Raw genomic sequence first — 18,495 nt, forward strand, 5'->3', positions numbered from 1 at the left:
TCATTCACTTATAAGCACGCCTTCTTCCAGAGACACTTCTTCTGCCAATTCCAGTGATGTGATATACTCCACCTTGCTGCCACAACAGCAGCTTCTGGCACAAGGATGTCCACATGAGAGATGTCAACATAAAGTGCCACATCAGGGCAGCCTAAGACTAGCCTGAGTTTTTGATGAGTCTCGATCCTCAGACTATGACCTCACCATTGGGAGGAAGGATTCTTGTGTTCCTCGGAGTGGTGGAATATCACCAAGGACCACTGGCTACTCTAAATTGTGGAGTTTAGGCACTGAACTTTTCCCATCCTTCTGTGCTGTATCAATGTTTAGCCTTCAATCTGGATCCATCTCACTCGACTTGTCTCCATTTTTCGGTGGAATTGCTTCTCAACCAGTAGGCAATAGAACCTGTCCCTCCCAAAGACCATGGCAAGGGCTTCTACTTTGGCTGTTTTCTTATCCACAAGAAATCAGGGGGATTGAGATCCACCCTAGATATACAAAGACTGAAGAAAAGCCTATTATGTAAAAAGTTCAAAGTAGGGGACTGGATGTGCGCCCTGGATCTGAAAGATGCATAATGCTCATATACCCTTCCATTAGTCTCATAGGTTCTTGATGGATCCTTCTTGCTACAAATACAAGGTTCTTCCCTTCAGGTTCTTGGCAGCCCTGAGAATCTTCACAAAATGCCTAGCAGTAGCAGTGACAAATTACATCACCAGGGAATTTGTGTCTTCCCTTACCTGGATGACTTGCTTTCACAGGACCTATTCAAGCAGGGGTATTGGACTCCTTGCAGAAGACAGCTACTGAAGCAGGGGTATTGGACTCCTTGAAGAAGACACCTTCCTTCAGTCACTGTGGTTCATAAGTTAAATCTTACCTGTACCAAGAGAATTATCGAGGCATGGATAGATTACATGGAAAATGCTTTCTTCCCATTGGATCAGGTGTTTTGCCTTCAAGCACTGGTCCAGAACTAATCACAGTTGGCTCTGGTCCTGGCCTAAGCAATCTTGGTTGTCCTCAGGCACAGGTTACCATGGAGATCAAAACACCTCTCTCTTGGTGGTCTCTCTTGGAATTCCTCCTCATCAGGTAACACCGGCAATGGACACATCCAGGGGTAGGGTATGCATATCAGCTCTTTCCTAACACAGGGGATCTGGTCAGCATTGGAACGTCTGTTTCGGATCAACCTCTTGGAGCTACAAGCAACAAAACAGGCCTTGAATGTATTCTTCTATTTTCAAGGAAAGAGAATTCTGAACCAAACCAATAACCAAGTGCAACGTTCTACGTGAACAAACAAGGAAGCACGGTGTCCTGGGCCCTCTGCCAGGAATCTTTAAAAATTTGGGAATGCTTTCACATTCACAGAGCTTTTCTCCAGGCACCCTACCTTCCTGGAGTCTCCAGCATGCTGGCAGATTGCCTCAGCAGGGATTCCATTCCCACGAATGGTTTTCATCCCCACGAATGGTTCCTGGATCCAGGGGGTGGCAGATTCTAGTGTCACCTGGCAGTTGATTTGTGTGCATCAGAAGACAAAGGAAAATTGATCATTTTTTCTCCATTTTTCAAAGCAAGTTCAGATCCACTCCAGATGCTTTTCTGTGCAAATGGGATGCAGATCTGCTGGATGCCTTTCCTCTGCTTCTATTAGTGGTGAGAATAGTACAGAAGGTATTCTAAGACCAGTGTATATTTTCCCGGATCACCTCTTGAGCCCTTTTTAAATATTGGATTTACATTAGTCACCCTCCAGTCTTCAGGTACAATGGATGATTTTAATGATAGTTTACAAATTTTAAATAGATATGAAATTTCATTTTTGAGTTCCTTCAGAATCCTGGGGTGCATACCATCTGATCCATGTGATTTGCTACTCTTTAGTTTGTCAATCGCCTACTACATTTTCCAGGGTTACAGTGATTTGGTTCAGTTTATCTGAATCATCACCCTTGAAAACCATCTCCGGAACCGGTATCTCCCCAACTTCCTCATTAGTAAACACAGAAGCAAAAAATTAATTTAGTCTTTCTGCAATGGCCATATCTTCCCTAAGAGCCCCTTTAACCCCTGGGTCATCTAACGCAGTGGTCCCCAACCCTTTCCTGGGGGCCCATCAGCCAGTCGGGTTTTCAGGATATCCACAATGAATATGCAATTTTTCTCTCATGCATATTCATTGTGGGCCTCCAGGACAGGGTTGGGGACCACTGATCTTACGGGCCAACCATCTCCCTCACAGGTTTCTTGCTTCAGATATATTTTTTAAAGTTTTTATTACGAGTTTTTGCCTCTATGGCCAACTTCATTGCAAATTCTCTCTTAGCCTGCCTTATCAATGTTTTACACTTTACTTGACAAGGCTTATGCTTCTTTCTATTTTCTTCAGATGGATCCTTCTTCAAATTTTCGAAGGACAATTTTTGGCTAAAATAGCCTCTTTCACCTAACCTTTTATTTGTACCAGTAATTGTTTTCCCTTTCTTCCACCTTTCTTAATGCATGGAATACATATGGACTGTGCTTCTATGATTGTATTTTTAACTTTTGCAGCTGCACCTTTCAGTTTTTCTATTTTCCTCATTTATCAAAGTTTCCCGTTTGAAAATTTAGTGTTAGAGCTGTAGATTTACATATTGTCCCCCTTCCAGTCATCATTTCAAATTTGATCATGTTATGATCACTATTGCCAAGTGGCCCCACCATAGTTATCTCTCTCACCAAATCCGCTTTCCACTAAGAATTAAATCTAAAATAGCTCCCTCTCCCGTTCGTTCCTGAACCAATTGCACCATGAAGCAATTGTTTAGCTTCCCTGATTTCTCTTAGAATTTCATCATCTGTCTGACCATTTTAGCCAGGTGGATGGTAGTATATTCCTATCACTATACTCTTGCCCAACACACATGGAATTTCTAATCATATAGATTCTACTGAACATTTAGTCTCTTGTATGATCTTTATCCTGTTGGACTTTATACCCTCCCGGACGTAAAGTGCCACACCCCCACCAAGTTGATCCACCCTATCGTGATACAATTTGTACCCTGATATAGCACTGTCCCATTGGTTATCCTTCTTCCACCAGGTCTCTGAGATGCCAATTATGTCTATCTCGTCATTTACTGCTATACTCTAACTCTCCCATCTTATGTCTTAGACTTTTGGCATTGGTATACAGACATTTCAAAGTACATTTTTTTGTTTGTATGAACAACCTGCTTTTCAGTTGATAGGAATAATTTAGAATCCTTTAACTCAGGTGATTCTTTATAGGAATATGGACTACTTTTTATTGGAACCTCTCTGTTGGGATGCCCTAAATCTCCTATATCATTAGTATTTTTCGAAGATACTTTCTTCTGAACCATGCACTGTTGAGTGACTGTTGGCTTTCTCCCTTGTTCTAGTTTAAAAGCTGCTCTCCTTTTTAAAAGTTAGCATCCAATGGCCTGGTTCCACTCTGGTTAAGGTGGAGCCTGACCTCTCGGAAAAATTTCTCCCTTCCCCAAAAGGTTGCCCAGTTCCTTACAAAATTAATCCCTCTTCCCTTAACCATTGTCTCATCCATGCAGTGAGACTCCAGAGATCTGCCTGCCTCCAGGGACCTGCACATGGAATAGGGAGCATTTCAGAGAATGCCATCCTGGAAGTTCTGGATTTCACCTTTCTACCTAAAATCCTAAATTTGGCTTCCAGAAATTCCCTCCCACATTTTCCTATGTCATTGGTGGCCCCTTGTACCACGACAGCCGGCTTCTCCCCAGCACTGTCTAAAATCCTATCTAGTTGATGTGAGAGGTCCACCACCTTTGCACCACGCAGGCAAGTTACCAGGCAGTCCTCACATCCACCAGCCACCCAGGTATCTACTTTTCTAATAATTGAATCACCAGTTATGATGACCGACCTAACCCTTCTCTCCTGAGCAGGTCCTTGCTACAGGATCACTTTTTGCTATAATAAGGGTGATGTTCTCCAACCAGGAGACCTTTCTGATCCAAAGCAGCACTGGGCCTGCCAGACTGGATTTGGGACTTGGCTACAATGTCCCTGAAGGTCTCATCAATGTACCTCTCTGTCTGCCTCAGTTCTTCCAGGTCTGCCACTCTAGCCTCCAGAGATCGGAATTGTTCTCTGAGAGCCAGGAGCTCTTTACACCGGGTGCACACATAACAACCTCTCACTGGTGGATAAAAAATCATACATGTAACACTCAGTGCAAAAGACTGGAAAGCCCCCGCCCCTTGCTACTAGACTGTTGTCTTCATCTTAATTTTATTGAGTTCCTAGTTAAGTTTAGGTTGCTATGGGAGTTGGAATTTAAGGTGTATTCAACTAATTAATCTGGTAGTGACCTACAAGGAGATGATTAAACTCTCAATAAGGGCTGGTGCAATAGTATGTTTTAGATAAGAGACTGATTTTTAATAAGAAAGTGTCACTTGCCTATAAATCAAGTGAACTAGGGGAAGGTGGGAGGAAAAGACAGACACTCGCTCTGGCTTGCTTATTATCTCAGACACACAAACTCTAAAGAATATACCCCACTATATCACCTCTCTCCAAACTTGTATAAGTCCTAAGATTTCCCAAAGCTATTTTTACTGATCCTCTTCAACCACCAGCAACTTTATCTTCTTTCAGTGGATTGAGAGGTTTGAGTTTTGCATGCCTAACAGCACGCACTTCCAGTCCTCTTCTATGGCAAATGGTGCAGAGCCTCTGGAAGCTGGGGCTCTGGAGTTTGAAGCCTGGATCGCTCATTGGAACCTTCCATTCGTCTTCTAGTAATCTGGTTGATTAAAGATGGTAATCTTGTATTGCTGAAACATAGGAGCCTTTGAGATGAGTGATCTGAGATATAACATTACAGTTTCACAGTTAATTACTTTATGTATTAATACAAGCAACTTAAACTGTATTCTATATGATACAGGTAACCAATGGAGTTTAATCATAAATGGCGTCAGGTGTTCTCACCAATGCAAATTGTAAATAATTCTAAGAACGGCATTTTGCACCAGTTATAACACTTGGAGCAATAATGCCAAAAGCCTTACATAAACTGTATTGCAATAGTCATGATCAGAGGTTCCAAAACCTGTCCTGAAGGACTTCCAGCCAGTCACGTTTTCAGAATATTCACAATGAATATGTATGAGATAAATTTGCATGCAGTGGAGGTAGTGCATGCAAATCTCCCTCTTGCATATGCATTGTGGATATCTATCCTGTGTTGAGAAGCTGACAGAATGTGGCAGTGAGCTATTTTGTCGCATATCTGCCAGGCCAGGAGAATGTCTTAGCGAACAAACTGAGCAGATTGCTACAATCACATGAGTGGTCTGTTGATATAGGGGCTGCAAACAAATATTTCAAAAGGAGGGATAAAACCATTTTGAATCTATTTGTGCCTCCTCCAAACAAGAAGGTTCCTTAGTTTTCTTCAAGTAGCAGGTGAAAAGACAAACTAGCCTTGGATGCTTTCTCCCTAAATTGGGAAAGTATCTTCTGTACATATATTTTCTGGTTCCTCTACATAAGAATTTCCATACTAGGTCAGACCAAGGGTCCATCATGCTGTTTCCAACAGTGGCCAATCCATATCACAAGTACCTGGCAAGATCCCAAGTAGAAGAGTCCATATTGCGTACTCCCAGAGATAATCAGTGGCTTTCCCCAAGTCTACTTGATTACAGACTTTTCCTCCTGAAAATTGTCAAAACCCAGCAACTCTAACTGCCTTTACCACATTCTTTGACAGTGAATTCCAGAACTTAATTTTGAATTGAATGAAAAAATATTTTCTCCAATTTGTTTTAAATGTGCTACTAAGTAGCTTCATGGAGTATCCCCTAGTCTTTATATTTTTTGATAGTGCAAACAACTCATAAAAGTCCAAAGTGACCATAATTCACATAGTCATCTATTGTCCGAGTCAGGTTTGGTTTCCACTGCTACGGGAAATATCCATCAGGCAACAAATTGGTAGGGAAATTCCCTATAATGATCGCACAGAAACTGGGGATATTACTCCATCCCAAAGACAGGTTCGTAGCCATCAAGATGTTCTGGCATCTAGTAAAGGAAAATCATATGACTTCAAATGAAGGGGGTTTAGTGTGAGGGAAAATATGCTAGATCTTTTCTCTTTCTCTTTCTCCATATAGATATTGCTTGAATACCTGCTACAAGTCTGAGTCTTGTCTCAAAACATTTTTTTTTCTTGTGCTATAGGTGAAAACAACTGCCCCAGAAAAATATAGAGTTAAACCAAGTAATAGCAGCTGTGAACCTGGGAGTTCATTAGACATAGTCGTGTCCCTCCATGGCGGTAAGTAAAACTTACAGATGCAGCTTGTTGAAGTGAGTATAATTAGACTTTAACTAATAAACACTGATAAAAACCCTGTTGCAAAAAATAAATAAATAATAATCTCAACAAAAAAATCACTCCCAAAAATATTCCAGACATGTGACTAATATGCTAATATGTACAGGTAGGTAGGATATGAATGAATATATATATAGGTATATGAGCGGGAGATATTATTTCATAACATGTTCACAAATTAGAAGCTTATAAGTGAACATTTGCATAAATCATCGAAACCCCGTTCATATGCAGCAATGTTGCTTCCACATATTACTTCCCACATTGAAATATAATTTCAAAGGCTCATTGTGATTCCCACTGTGCAAGCTACGGGTGGAAAGTTACGCTTGATAACACTGACCAACTTACTGTATTCTCTCTTCTTGTTCCTCGGAGGTACCTTTTTCAAATGTTAGCAATGGGTGTAGGAATCCGGTATATGGAGGCGCAATGGCAGCTAGCCCTTCTTTTCATGGGCAGTTTAGCCAGCCCTTTCAGCCTGATTAGGGTTTAATTTGACCCCACTGTTTTCCACCACAGTGTTTTCCGAAGAGCACCTTTGGAACCCCTCTGGGTGTTCTGGTTTAATCTCCTGGTAATTGGTTACAGTTAGTGAGTACTGTCTGTGGGGTTATCCACCTTTCAGAGATGTTATCTACTCAGCACTCTATGTTCTCCTGCTGCTGCCGTGCCTTTAAATTATCCTGATCCATACGATGTGATTATCCTTCTCCAAGGGTTCCCCCTCAGGAAGCTAGTCTCGGCGGAACAGGACTTTGCTGGGGATTCAACTCCTATACCCTGGAAGTTAGATAATTATTATTGAAAGGAGACTGTTACGTGCTTTAACTTCATAAAAGTGAGCACATCAAGTTTATTAGGGAGAATATTTGTCATACGTTTATTTGTATCAAAATTGTGATATTTCTTTGTGTCATATTGATTTGTCTCTTTTTTGTACTAAGCCTGTGATAATTTTGTATCTTATCTTTAACGGATACATGTTATGTGCATTTGTTTAAATGATACATGTTATGTGCATTTGTTTTTGTGCAAGTGATGCTTTTGTATCTTATACTCAGTTCAGCATATTTTTTAGTTATTTTAGTCAGGGATTGTTTATGTAATTGAAGTCTATTGGATGTGTGTTTGTTTTTGCTTCACAACAAAGCTCATTCATTTTATGTTTAAACATTTTTATTAAGATTTCAACAACAGATTGAGAATTACAATTGCTCATTCATTTTATGTAATAGCTGTCAAAGAATATTTTTTTAATTCTTGCAATACTACATATTCATTTGGTGCATCAGTGCATTTTTCCCCAGGGGAATTTTTGAATATATATCTACCTCTATCCTCTCTACCTGTGCATAATAGTCCCAGTTCTTGAATATTTTTGGGAATGATTTTTTTCTGTTCATTTTCACTGTACTAAGTGGGTCTTTGGTATTGTTGCAAAGAAAAAGAAAACATCACCACCACCCCCATACTTTCTTAACCCTATTTTGCTTAAGATCCACTGCTACTTCTTCAAGACCTTTCCACATTGACAACTTCTCAGCTACACATGCTTCGCTCTTCTCCTCCTTCTCCAACCAAATCCGTTGCACAGCTGCTCCCACTGTCAGGATCTCACCTGCCTGACCTTTGCTCCTATGATAGGAGGAGAGAATGAGCGGTGGGGATCAACTGATGGAAAACGCTAAAAAAAAATTGTATGCATCTATATAAAACTCTAAAATAGCAAAGAAGTAAATAAATACCAAAATGTATACATTATAGGCACTTGAAATAGAAGCCCTGATTATAATGGAGGTGTCCTTCAGAAGTTAATTTTTTTGTTAATTGTTAATGGTTTTTTGTTAATTTAACCCCTAAGTTTTGATGTAAACCGGCCTGATATGAAGCTTGTCATGAAGTTCGGTATAGAAAAATGTTAAATAAATAAATAAAATAAATAAATAATTTGTAATTAACAACTGGTCAGTCCCAGGCTTTCAGGCAACCTTTCCATCTTGGTATGTCTAGACTTGAGTTTTGCTTTCTCAACATTTCCAAATCCTGGGCTTCTACAAGTAGCTTTGTCCTAACTTCTGGTTCTGCCTTGGTTTTTCCAACCTCTCCCTTTTTTGAAGCATCTGATTAGGATCAATTAGTGTTCCAAATCATTGCCAGCACAGTGAGGGAAGAAAGAATCAAGGCCAAGACAGTGTCCTTGCCGATCTTTTATAGTCTGCAACATTACGGAGCCAGTTGTGGTCTAATCTCATTTCAATCTCAGATCAAATCAAATTAATGCTCTACGCCCGTGACGTCCTAGTATGCATTTACCCACCTAGTTATAGCAAACATTATGCATTCCTGTGGTTACGCTGAGTTTTATTTCTTTCTGACAAATGGCTGTGTGAGCCTATAAATACAGTGCTGCAACTATAATATTTTTTTTCAGGGCAAATATTTCATTTAATAGATGTGATTCTATTTTGTGGTTTTTTTTCATCCTAGAGCTATAACTCCGCTTCAGACATAAAATCTTGTCTTTCAGAAATAATGAAATTGTTTGCAGTTTTTGTTTTGTTTCCTTTATTAGAAGAATATCGCAAGTACAAATATGAAGCCAGAACAGTACAGGCATATCTGAGGGAAACTAAGTGTATCATATTCAACACAGTATAAGAAATTATATCATAACTGTAGAAAACACCAGAGAACAGAGAATGACAAAGAAGGATAGTGTATGACAAATTTCAGTCAATTGAACCATTGGGATATAAGTGAAGAAATCAAACCGAAATAAGAAAATTACCTGTAAAGTTAAGGTACAAATCCACTCTTTCTTCCAATCTTCGAACAGGTTCCCAGATCTTCTGTACACTATAATAAAGAATTGTAGGGATAAACTCTTCAAAAAAAAAAAAAATAAGAAACATCAGACATTTTGTAAACAAAAGGAAAATAAATGAAATTGCATTCATTTTTTGTTTCATTTACTACTTGCTCACACTCCCCTCTGTCAACTAAATCTGCTTCTTAAACTTTTTAAAGTCCCCCATCCCCGTGGAGTCCAAAAGGAGGCAGGAATGATCCCTATTACTCCCTCCCCACTATTTCTATACTATTAAATGGTGCTAGCCTTGGGTCATCTGACACCATTTTCAAGTATGAAACTGGCAGGTCAGGAATAACTGGGGATTGCTCATGCCTTTGGAACCTAAAAGAATTGGGGGTAAGGGAAAGGGCCTGAGAGTTTGGAAAAGTTTGGAAAGGATTCAGGGGAAGCCTATGGGGGGGAGGGGGGCGGTGAAGGCTTGGCTTTTTCTTGTTTTTGTGTACATTAAGAAGTGAGTTTAGTTGATAGAGAAGGGAGCAAGGCTGCTGGCCTGCTTTCAGTACATGTTGCCAGTAGTGCATAGTAAAATATTTTAGTGCACACTATTGTAAAATAACACCCACTTAAAAAAAAAAAATTAGAAAAAGACGTGAAAAGAAACTTACTCTTCCCTGTAATACCGCTAATGATCTCTTACTAGTAGAAAAGACCTTCATAAATGATAGGGTAAAGTGATAAGGATGTGCAGGCCCGGCAGTGACATCATCGGCCCCATTTAATCAGCCGGCCCAAACACGCAGGCCCTTTTCCCCTCCTTGGTTTGCTTTTCCTGGTGTTCCATCAACACAGCAAGTATTTAAAAAAAAAAAAAAAAAAACAACCTGTGCATCTTATTCGGGGGGGAGGGGGGCAGTACCATCGAGCAGCAGCAGGCGTTCCAGCAATGGCCGAGCCTGAACCACGTGGGTGCCAATGGGCCACGGAAGTAGCCTCAAAAAGAGCATTAAGCGGCCAGCACAAAACAGCAGAAGCGTAGGAAGGAGCCTGAGGCAACATGCACCACGTATCCCAATGTTTGGGAGATCGTGGGCCTGATTCCTCCCTGCCCACCCCCACCCCAACCCCCCCGAACCCGTATCAAATCAACATCCAACCCGGACCGAGGCACATGAGATGCTGCTGTGCTCCCCATGCCCACCTGAGACATTCGTATCATCCTCACAGCACAACCCGCCCTCTAAAGGAGTCCCTCACACGTAGCCAGTACCCATATCACCTCCTACTGAGACAGATGGACCGTCAGTTATCAGAACAGGCTTCAGCAGCTCAGGCACCTCCCGAGAAGGACCCAGCTGCGCAGCTTTGCCGCTGCCCCCAGCCCCATAGGATCGAATGTTACATGCCCGGGTGCAGGGATTAGTCCCTCCCCACACGGATCCTACTAGACACCCCATGCCAATTTGGGCCCACACCCATCAGTATTCTATGATTTCCAACTACCCGGGTGCGCAGCTGGTGCAAAGTCACCCAACTACGTGATGCCCAAACTCATATTCCGGCAGCGAAAGCTACGTCATGGCACCGCAATCATGGCCCATCCAGCCCTGGTATGTGGGGCAACGTTTGCAGGAGCCTACATCTCAGATCTCTGGTGCACTTGGTTTGCCCATAAACCCACCAGGGTTGCAAGCTCATGTGATGGCGCAGATGCCACTTCCCCAGGAAACTCTGCCTATCGCAGCAGCGACTACAACAGCATCCGTCGGCATACCACACGAAGCTAGAGATGCCGAACGCTCGTGTACGATGATTGCATCATCTTCCTACCCTGGAACCAGTTCAGGTGAATCCAAAAGCGCAATTGCGGGCAAAGCATCTGGGGTCGCATGCGAAAAATCAGGCGCAGACCGGGGTGAGAGAACTAGGAACGAGAGCAAGCAAAAGAATAAATCGACACGGAAGGCCCACAGAGTCAAGTTCTGACCACTCATCATCCGATTCCTCTAATTCGGAATCATCAGATGAGAACCAGGGAAGGACTGACAACACAGCGGATTTATCATATGGGCCCCCAGTGCTGATGACCTTATCACTGCTATGGGGAGAGTGTGCCCAGATCTCTATGAAAGAAGATCAAAAAGCGGACATACATAGATATTTTTAGAATTCTGGAGAACCGAAAGCAACAAGGAAGACAGTAAGATGAAAACCAAGCGCCACCAGGCACCCAGCATCAACAAACCAATTCCATGGAACATAATCAATTGGACGAGGGCATTCTTGCGGATTACAAGCGTTGTCGGCTGGGACGATCCTTCTCAGTATGGTCCCATGCTGAGTTATACAGACACCATCTTGGAGGCCTACTGCAAGTATGAGGGCTGGGCATGGCTCAATTATGATGAGTTGTTTAGGGATAAAATGGAGGAGAATTGCTATATCTTATGGGGTACACAGAACATCAGCTTCTGGCTACGACAGATGAAAAACAAAGCAGCAGATGGCGCTACTGGTCAGCATTCCGGCAGGGCGAGTCAACATACCATGCCACCTTCAGCACCTCTGGCAATGGCACTTGTTGACAGTATAATAAATCATCCTGTGGCTTTCAAGACTGCAAGTTTAAGCACACCTGTTTTATCTGCCTCGCCCCTCACCCAGCCATGAAATGCCAGAAGAACAGAGAGAGTAGCGGCAGTCCTAAAGGAATATAACTTTTTCTTTAGCACCATCTCCCATAAACCTGGATGCCACGTGGCCCTGGCTCAATCTACACCCCAAGAGGAAAGCAGCTAAGAAATTACTGGACAGTTTTCAGCACAGTTTTCCCATACCTTATCAGGTTGATATAGGCACACAAGCAGTGAATATCCCTTCCACAACAGCAAAGCACACAGACCTGGTTTAGCAGAAGCTGGATGCAGAATTGGCCATGGGCTGAATCGCCGGACCTTTCGGCCTTCCTCCTTTCAGCAAAATGGAGATCTCCCCATTAGTTATCATCCTAAAAATGGAACCGAGCAAGTATCATCTAATTCAAAACTTGTTACCCATGTGGGGCCTCAGTGAATGACCATTTGCCAGATGAAGAGCGTACAGTGCAATATGCATCATTCGACAGTGCCATTGCCATACTTCACAAATGTGGCAGAGGAGCCCTCATGGCAAAAACTGTTTTCTGCCTGCTTCCGGTCAACCCCCAACAGTTTCCCGTTACTGGGTTTCTGTTTCAAAGGCAAGTACTAATTCGACAAGTGCATGCCTATGGGGGTGCTCCGTATCGTGTGCATACTTCAAGCTGTTTAGTTTTTTTCTTCACTGGATCACTGCGCAGAAATCCGGTCTTGAGACCATAGTCCACTATCATGATGATTTCTTGTTTGTAGGTCCATCTGATTCATAGACATGTGCACGCCTGAGATCCGCATTTCGCAGTTTAGCTCTCTAATTCGGCATCCCACTAGTACAGGAAAAAACAGAGGGCCCTTCCATGGTGATCAAATTTCTGGAAATTGAGCTGGACTCCACCGTGATGGTATCTTGATTGCCTCAAGAATAAGCTCCATAATCTACATCGTATGCTTGGGCACGCAATGTCCACTAATAAATTGACCTTTGGGGTGGTGCAATCTCTCATGGGCACTCTAAACTTTGGATGCCAGGTCATACCGATGGGGAGGGCGTTTTTAAGGAGGCTAACCGCCAGCACAGCAAAAGTGAGCAGTCCAAATCATCATATTCATATCACAAGGACTGTGAAAGAGGATCTGGTGATATGGTCATCCTTTTTTAGCAATTTCAACAGTATCTCAGTGTGGCCGGACTCCCCATTTCCAGTCACAATCTTGGCAAATACTCCAATGCTTCGGGGGTTGCTGTTTTTGTGTGTATTGGCAGGGTTCGTGGTCTGCTGAGCCGTGGCCATCATCCTGGGTGGAAGCGGGCTTTACTCACAAATTTACCTTCCTTGAGCTCTTTCCCATCCTTGTTGTCTTGGTTATATGGGGCGACAGACAGCACAATAAACACACAGTTTTCTGGTGCAACAACATGGCTGTAGTACAGGTCATAAACCGACAGTCTGCCAGATTCCGCAAAGTAGCCAAGCTGCGAAGGGAGGTGGTAATCACCAGCCTCTATCTCAATACAGTCATACGCACGTGCCATGTTCCTGGAATGCATAATAGCATCGCAGACCCCTTGTCAAGAGCTAAATGGAATCTGTTTCACAAACAGGTACCCGGAGCGGACAAGGAGGGAATTCCGGTTCGGGAGCATCTATGGAGCATTGCAGTACCACGACAAGAGACCTCCTACAAAGATCGGGAGCCCCAGCTACATGGAACGCTTATCGCAGAGTGTACACGGCCGTGTCCGAGTTTTGAAGGAACATGACTGGGCCATCGCGGGACAGGAGATGCCCAATTACCCACAACCTGCTCATTCAACTTTGGCATGTCTTACAGTCCATTTGTGCCTCTGAATTTGAAGTAACTCTTCCCTGCTCCTTTTCCCTGGCCACCTTCTGCGCGCTGCGCATAAATGAACTGGTGGCCATTTCCAAAAATGACATGGGTTTCCAAGGCTTATTGATCCAGAACACCAAGCTATTCGGCAATTCCGTTCAAATAACAATACAAAGGTCGAAAACAGATCAGGCAGCGCAGGGTTGTAGGCTGTGCATTAAATGCATGCCATCCCAGGTCACTTGTACAGTGCAAAATTTGGAGAATTTTCTGGTCTTGTGACCCGTTGGTGGCAAGTTCCTATTGATCTATGCCAACATCTTACCCCTTACAAGATATCAGTTTTCGGCAGTTTTTGCTCGGGCGCTGACCGCTGGAGGCTGCAATGCAAACAAATTTGGAACTCATTCCTTTAGGAGTGGCCACCATTGCGGCGCAGGCTGGTTTGCACATAGACACCATTCAGATAATTGGTCGATTAAGGTCCAGCACTGTGTATTCATATATTAGGACAGAGCAGGTGTGAGTTGATAACCTCTATTTCTTTCTCTCTTCAATCGCTCTCTACAGGTTTGTCCCAACAGCAAAGGATTGTTTCTATTATCGGACACTCCTTTGTTCACTGGGCCAGGAAGAGGGTTCTGGCTTGGTCGTACGGGCCTCACTTGCTTTCTGCTCACCTCTTCTTCCCATCATTTTGTGAGGGCTTCCTCTTCTGCGGGCAGAGGTGTGAGAACCCCATCGGCATTGCTACATCACTGCTGCGCAGGACATTTTTCTGTCTCTCCTTGGACATCTGGTTGTCGTCGCTGCCTACTGGCCGCATAAACCCTCTGCCCACTACTACGTTAAGAGCCTACACCATGAAAGATTGACTGGCCTATTATTTTATTTTTATTTATTTTATTTAACTTTTTTATATACCAACATTCAAGACGGTTGTCCCATCATGCTGGTTCACAAGAAACAGGGGTGTAATTATAATAAACTTTACCATTTAAACAATAGTGCAGAAAAGCAGTTACAAATAACAAGGAAAACAATAACTTGGAATGAGAAGGGAAATGAAGATCAGATAGTTGTATATAAGTATAAATAACATTGTAAGAGGTGGCTATTAACGCTAATGCTAGCGGAGCGTGTTGAAAGAAGGAAGTTAGATGGAATTGGAGTTAGGAAAGGCCTGCGTGAACAGCCATGTCTTGAGTCTTTTCTTGTTATAGTATTTTACTTATTATAGTAAGGTTAGGAGAGGAAATAACATCCATTGTATACAACTACTATATTAAGCATAACCAAGACTTATTTTGGGATCCCCAGTTGCTATCAACTTTGTCATGAAGCTAGCAACAAATGTATTAGTACTACCTGGATACCTCCTTCATTTCTCAAAGGGTCACCACCAGGTCGAGCAGCATTACAAGAAAGTCTAATACAAGCTGGATACTCACGATACAATAAATCCAAGATATAATTTCTGACCAGTTAATTTGGATAGAAGGACTGACTGAAAGAGAAAGATCAGTGTTCTCTACAGTTTCTCCAATAGAGATTTAATGGGACAATCCTTATCTTTTTTGAAGATACTAGAATCTAATATCAATTCCACAATTGCTACCCATTCTGTATAATTGTATATAGTGAATTACACTTACTTATTCTTGCATATATTTGTTCCCACTGTCCATCTGAGATCATATATCCCAGATCTTTTTCCTACATTGATGTACCTTTTTAACATAGAATGCTCCAATAAAATTTTGTAAATCCTTGAAATTAGATTTTTATCAACATAACCTAAAACCAGTTTTATAAATTTAGTAGGGACCCTACCATTGATCCTTCTAAGGAGATTTAGTAAGTAGACCTTTAAGCTATAGAAATTTGAGAGATGAGCCAGTTCCATAACATTAAATCACTGAAGCCATAAAAATGTACCCCTAGCCTTGGAACATTTTTACAGCTTAAGTGACACAGCATTCCTGTAACAAACTGAAATTCTTTTTTGAGAAGTATTTCAGGAATTCTCAGGTATCCCATGGGGCATGAATGCCGAGGATTTAGAAGTAATTACTCCTCTGTTATTGCTTTTCAGCTACTTAAAAATACTGATATTAAGGAATGGCAAACTAGAATGTTTTATATAGCATTTGTTTCTAGAGATGTGCATTTGGGAGAAACAAAATAGGAAATAACTAAATTGCCTCTCTCATTTTGTTCTCAAAATGAAACGAATGAAAAGCTGACAAAATGTCATTGGTTTTTGCAGTTTTTTGTTTTTTTTTTAAACCAAAAAAAAAAGCCATCCGGGCCAAGGCCAGGGCCTCGCCTAGGGAATAGGCCAAAGCAGGGACATCGGCCTGAGCTTGACACTGGGGTCTCAGACAAGACCCCAAAACTGTTGCTGGTGCCGGGAAGCTTCCCGATTCTCCACTTACCTAATCCAGCCTCTGTACCCCATACCTGGCCCCTGTGTCTGGCCCAGAACCCGGCCTCTAGTCCCTGACCAGACCTTGGCATCAAGCTTGAGCTGAGGACCCAGCGTCGAGCCTAGGTGAGGAGTCAGAACCAGGCCTCAAAGCCTTTTTTTTTGTGTAGGGACTAGGCAGAGAGCACAGTGACTTACCACAGCTAGGCCTATACAAGGCCGGGGCCTCATCCACGGATTCCCCCCCCCTCCCCCCAACAGACCGGGTAAGTGGGAGCTAGGGAGGATCCTGGCTCCAGCATTTTTTATGGTGGGAGAGATGAGGGGTGGTGAGTATAGGCAGTCTCAGAAGGCCCCATTTCTTTTTTTATAATGCGCTTTTGGGGTGGGTTTTTTTTTTTATTTTGTTTTGTAAACTAAAAAAAAAAATGAAATAAGCATTAAACAAAACAACATTTGTGGAAAAAAACTGCAATAAAAATATAAAAAAAAACAAAACAATTTTTTACCCTTGTGCACCCCTATTTTTTTGAGATCCATATCAATAGTTGGCCCCCTAATACGCAGAACCAGACCCTTTTTAGTCCAACCTAATGTTTATCCATAAGCTCACTCTACTATTACATTATACTTTTAAGGTAAATAGCAAAGTGGTATAAATAATTTTCTTTGTCTTTAGAACCAGTCAGGATTCTGATGCCTGTATGTCGTCTGCTGCCATACAGATCTATGAATAGCTAATTTTAAAGGTAGCATTTCAGGAAGGCTTAAGATTCTGGATAGAATGTTCATCTTTACAGTAACTTTTCTCCCAAACCAGGAAGTTTGGTAGAGGCCTCATGCTTTTAAATCTTGCTTTTTCTTCTTTCGTAAAGGTATATAGTTTAGGAAGTGCAATCTTTCTAAATCATCAGGGAAATGGATTTCTAAATATTTTAGATGTCCTGGAGCCAACAATCACACAATAGGTTCCTCTATTTTTGACTTGGTAAGGGAATCAAGTTTTGTATATAATGCCGTTTTAACTTTTACATTTGCTTTTCAGAAATTTATATTATTTTGTAAATTTTCATCTATCCATAAGGTTTGTAATGTTCATGCATGTTTTTTATAATATTTGCATCAAAGCTACACCTTTATGTTATGCTAAAATAGAATAAAATTGAAAAATGTTTTTAATGCATATTAATTGACTAAGTCACAGCTAGAAATAAAAGAAGCAAAATAGCTGCAAAAACTTGCACATTAATCACCATATTGTAACTGGTACAAGGACTCCTATTTCCTATTGCTGTCATAACTAGAGTAATGTTTTTCTCCTAAAATTGTATGCTGCTCATAAATCTTTGTGAAAAGGTACAGGTTGTAAAGAAGACAGGGTGGAAGATATAGAATACTCGAATAATACGGACTTCAACATTTTTTTTTGTCCTTGGGGTACAGATTTGTACAGTTACTTTATCCAAAAATACTGTTATGAGCAACAAACTACAGGGAGTTCAGTATTCAAAAGGTTTGAGCAAGTAACTTTTCAAGTTACGTAGGCAAAACCTGAGGTTTGAATATTTTCCCCCTGTTGTCTGGCAAAATTGTCAGGTAACTCTGTACCTTCATGAAATTTAGCCAGTTAAAAAGAAGCAGTGATGGAGACATTCTGGAGTCCTGGTTACATTTTAGCTGGTGAGCACTACATAAGAACATAAGAAATTGCCATGCTGGGTCAGACCAAGGATCCATCAAGCCCAGCATCCTGTTTCCAACAGAGGCCAAACCAGGCCACAAGAATCTGGCAATTACCCAAACACTAAGAAGATCCCATGCTACTGATGCCAGTAATAGCAGAGGCCATGCCCTAAGTCAACTTGATTAATAGCAGTTAATGGACTTCTCCATCTGGCTAGCTCATAACCTTTCTAAAAACGTATTTTGTTTTCTCTTTCAATTTTACATTTGCTAACTCCACCACTCCTGAAAATGCACACAATACCTATAAAATACTTTCCTATTATAGGTGGGGGTTTTTGTAGACCAGTTGCACAGAAAGCTGAGTATAAACATAAGAACATAAGAAAATGCCATACTGGGTCAGACCAAGGGTCCATCAAGACCAGCATCCTGTTTCCAACAGTGGCCAATCCAGGCCATAAGAACCTGGCAAGTACCCAAAAACTAAGTCTATTCCATGTAACCATTGCTAATGGCAGTGGCTATTCTCTAAGTGAACTTAATAGCAGGTAATGGACTTCTCCTCCAAGAACTTATCCAATCCTTTTTTAAACACAGCTATACTAACTGCACTAACCACATCCTCTGGCAACAAATTCCAGAGTTTGTGCGTTGAGTAAAAAAGCAGCCAGGTGAAGTAAAGTGAAGC

The 18,495-nt window shown here is 41.7% G+C and overlaps 1 protein-coding gene across 3 annotated transcripts in view; it reads left to right on the top strand.

Moving 5' to 3' along the window:
• MOSPD2 (motile sperm domain containing 2) overlaps window positions 1-18,495 on the top strand; it is a 140,428-nt gene that overhangs the window by 103,682 nt on the left and 18,251 nt on the right. For all 3 annotated transcript variants that reach the window (XM_029604876.1, XM_029604877.1, XM_029604878.1), the window contains exon 12: window positions 6,256-6,352. In XM_029604876.1, the coding sequence (XP_029460736.1) occupies window positions 6,256-6,352 (97 nt within the window). The remainder of the gene's footprint in view (window positions 1-6,255; window positions 6,353-18,495) is intronic.

This window comes from Rhinatrema bivittatum, chromosome 5 (genome assembly GCF_901001135.1).
Source record: "Rhinatrema bivittatum chromosome 5, aRhiBiv1.1, whole genome shotgun sequence".
Taxonomy (NCBI): domain Eukaryota; kingdom Metazoa; phylum Chordata; class Amphibia; order Gymnophiona; family Rhinatrematidae; genus Rhinatrema; species Rhinatrema bivittatum.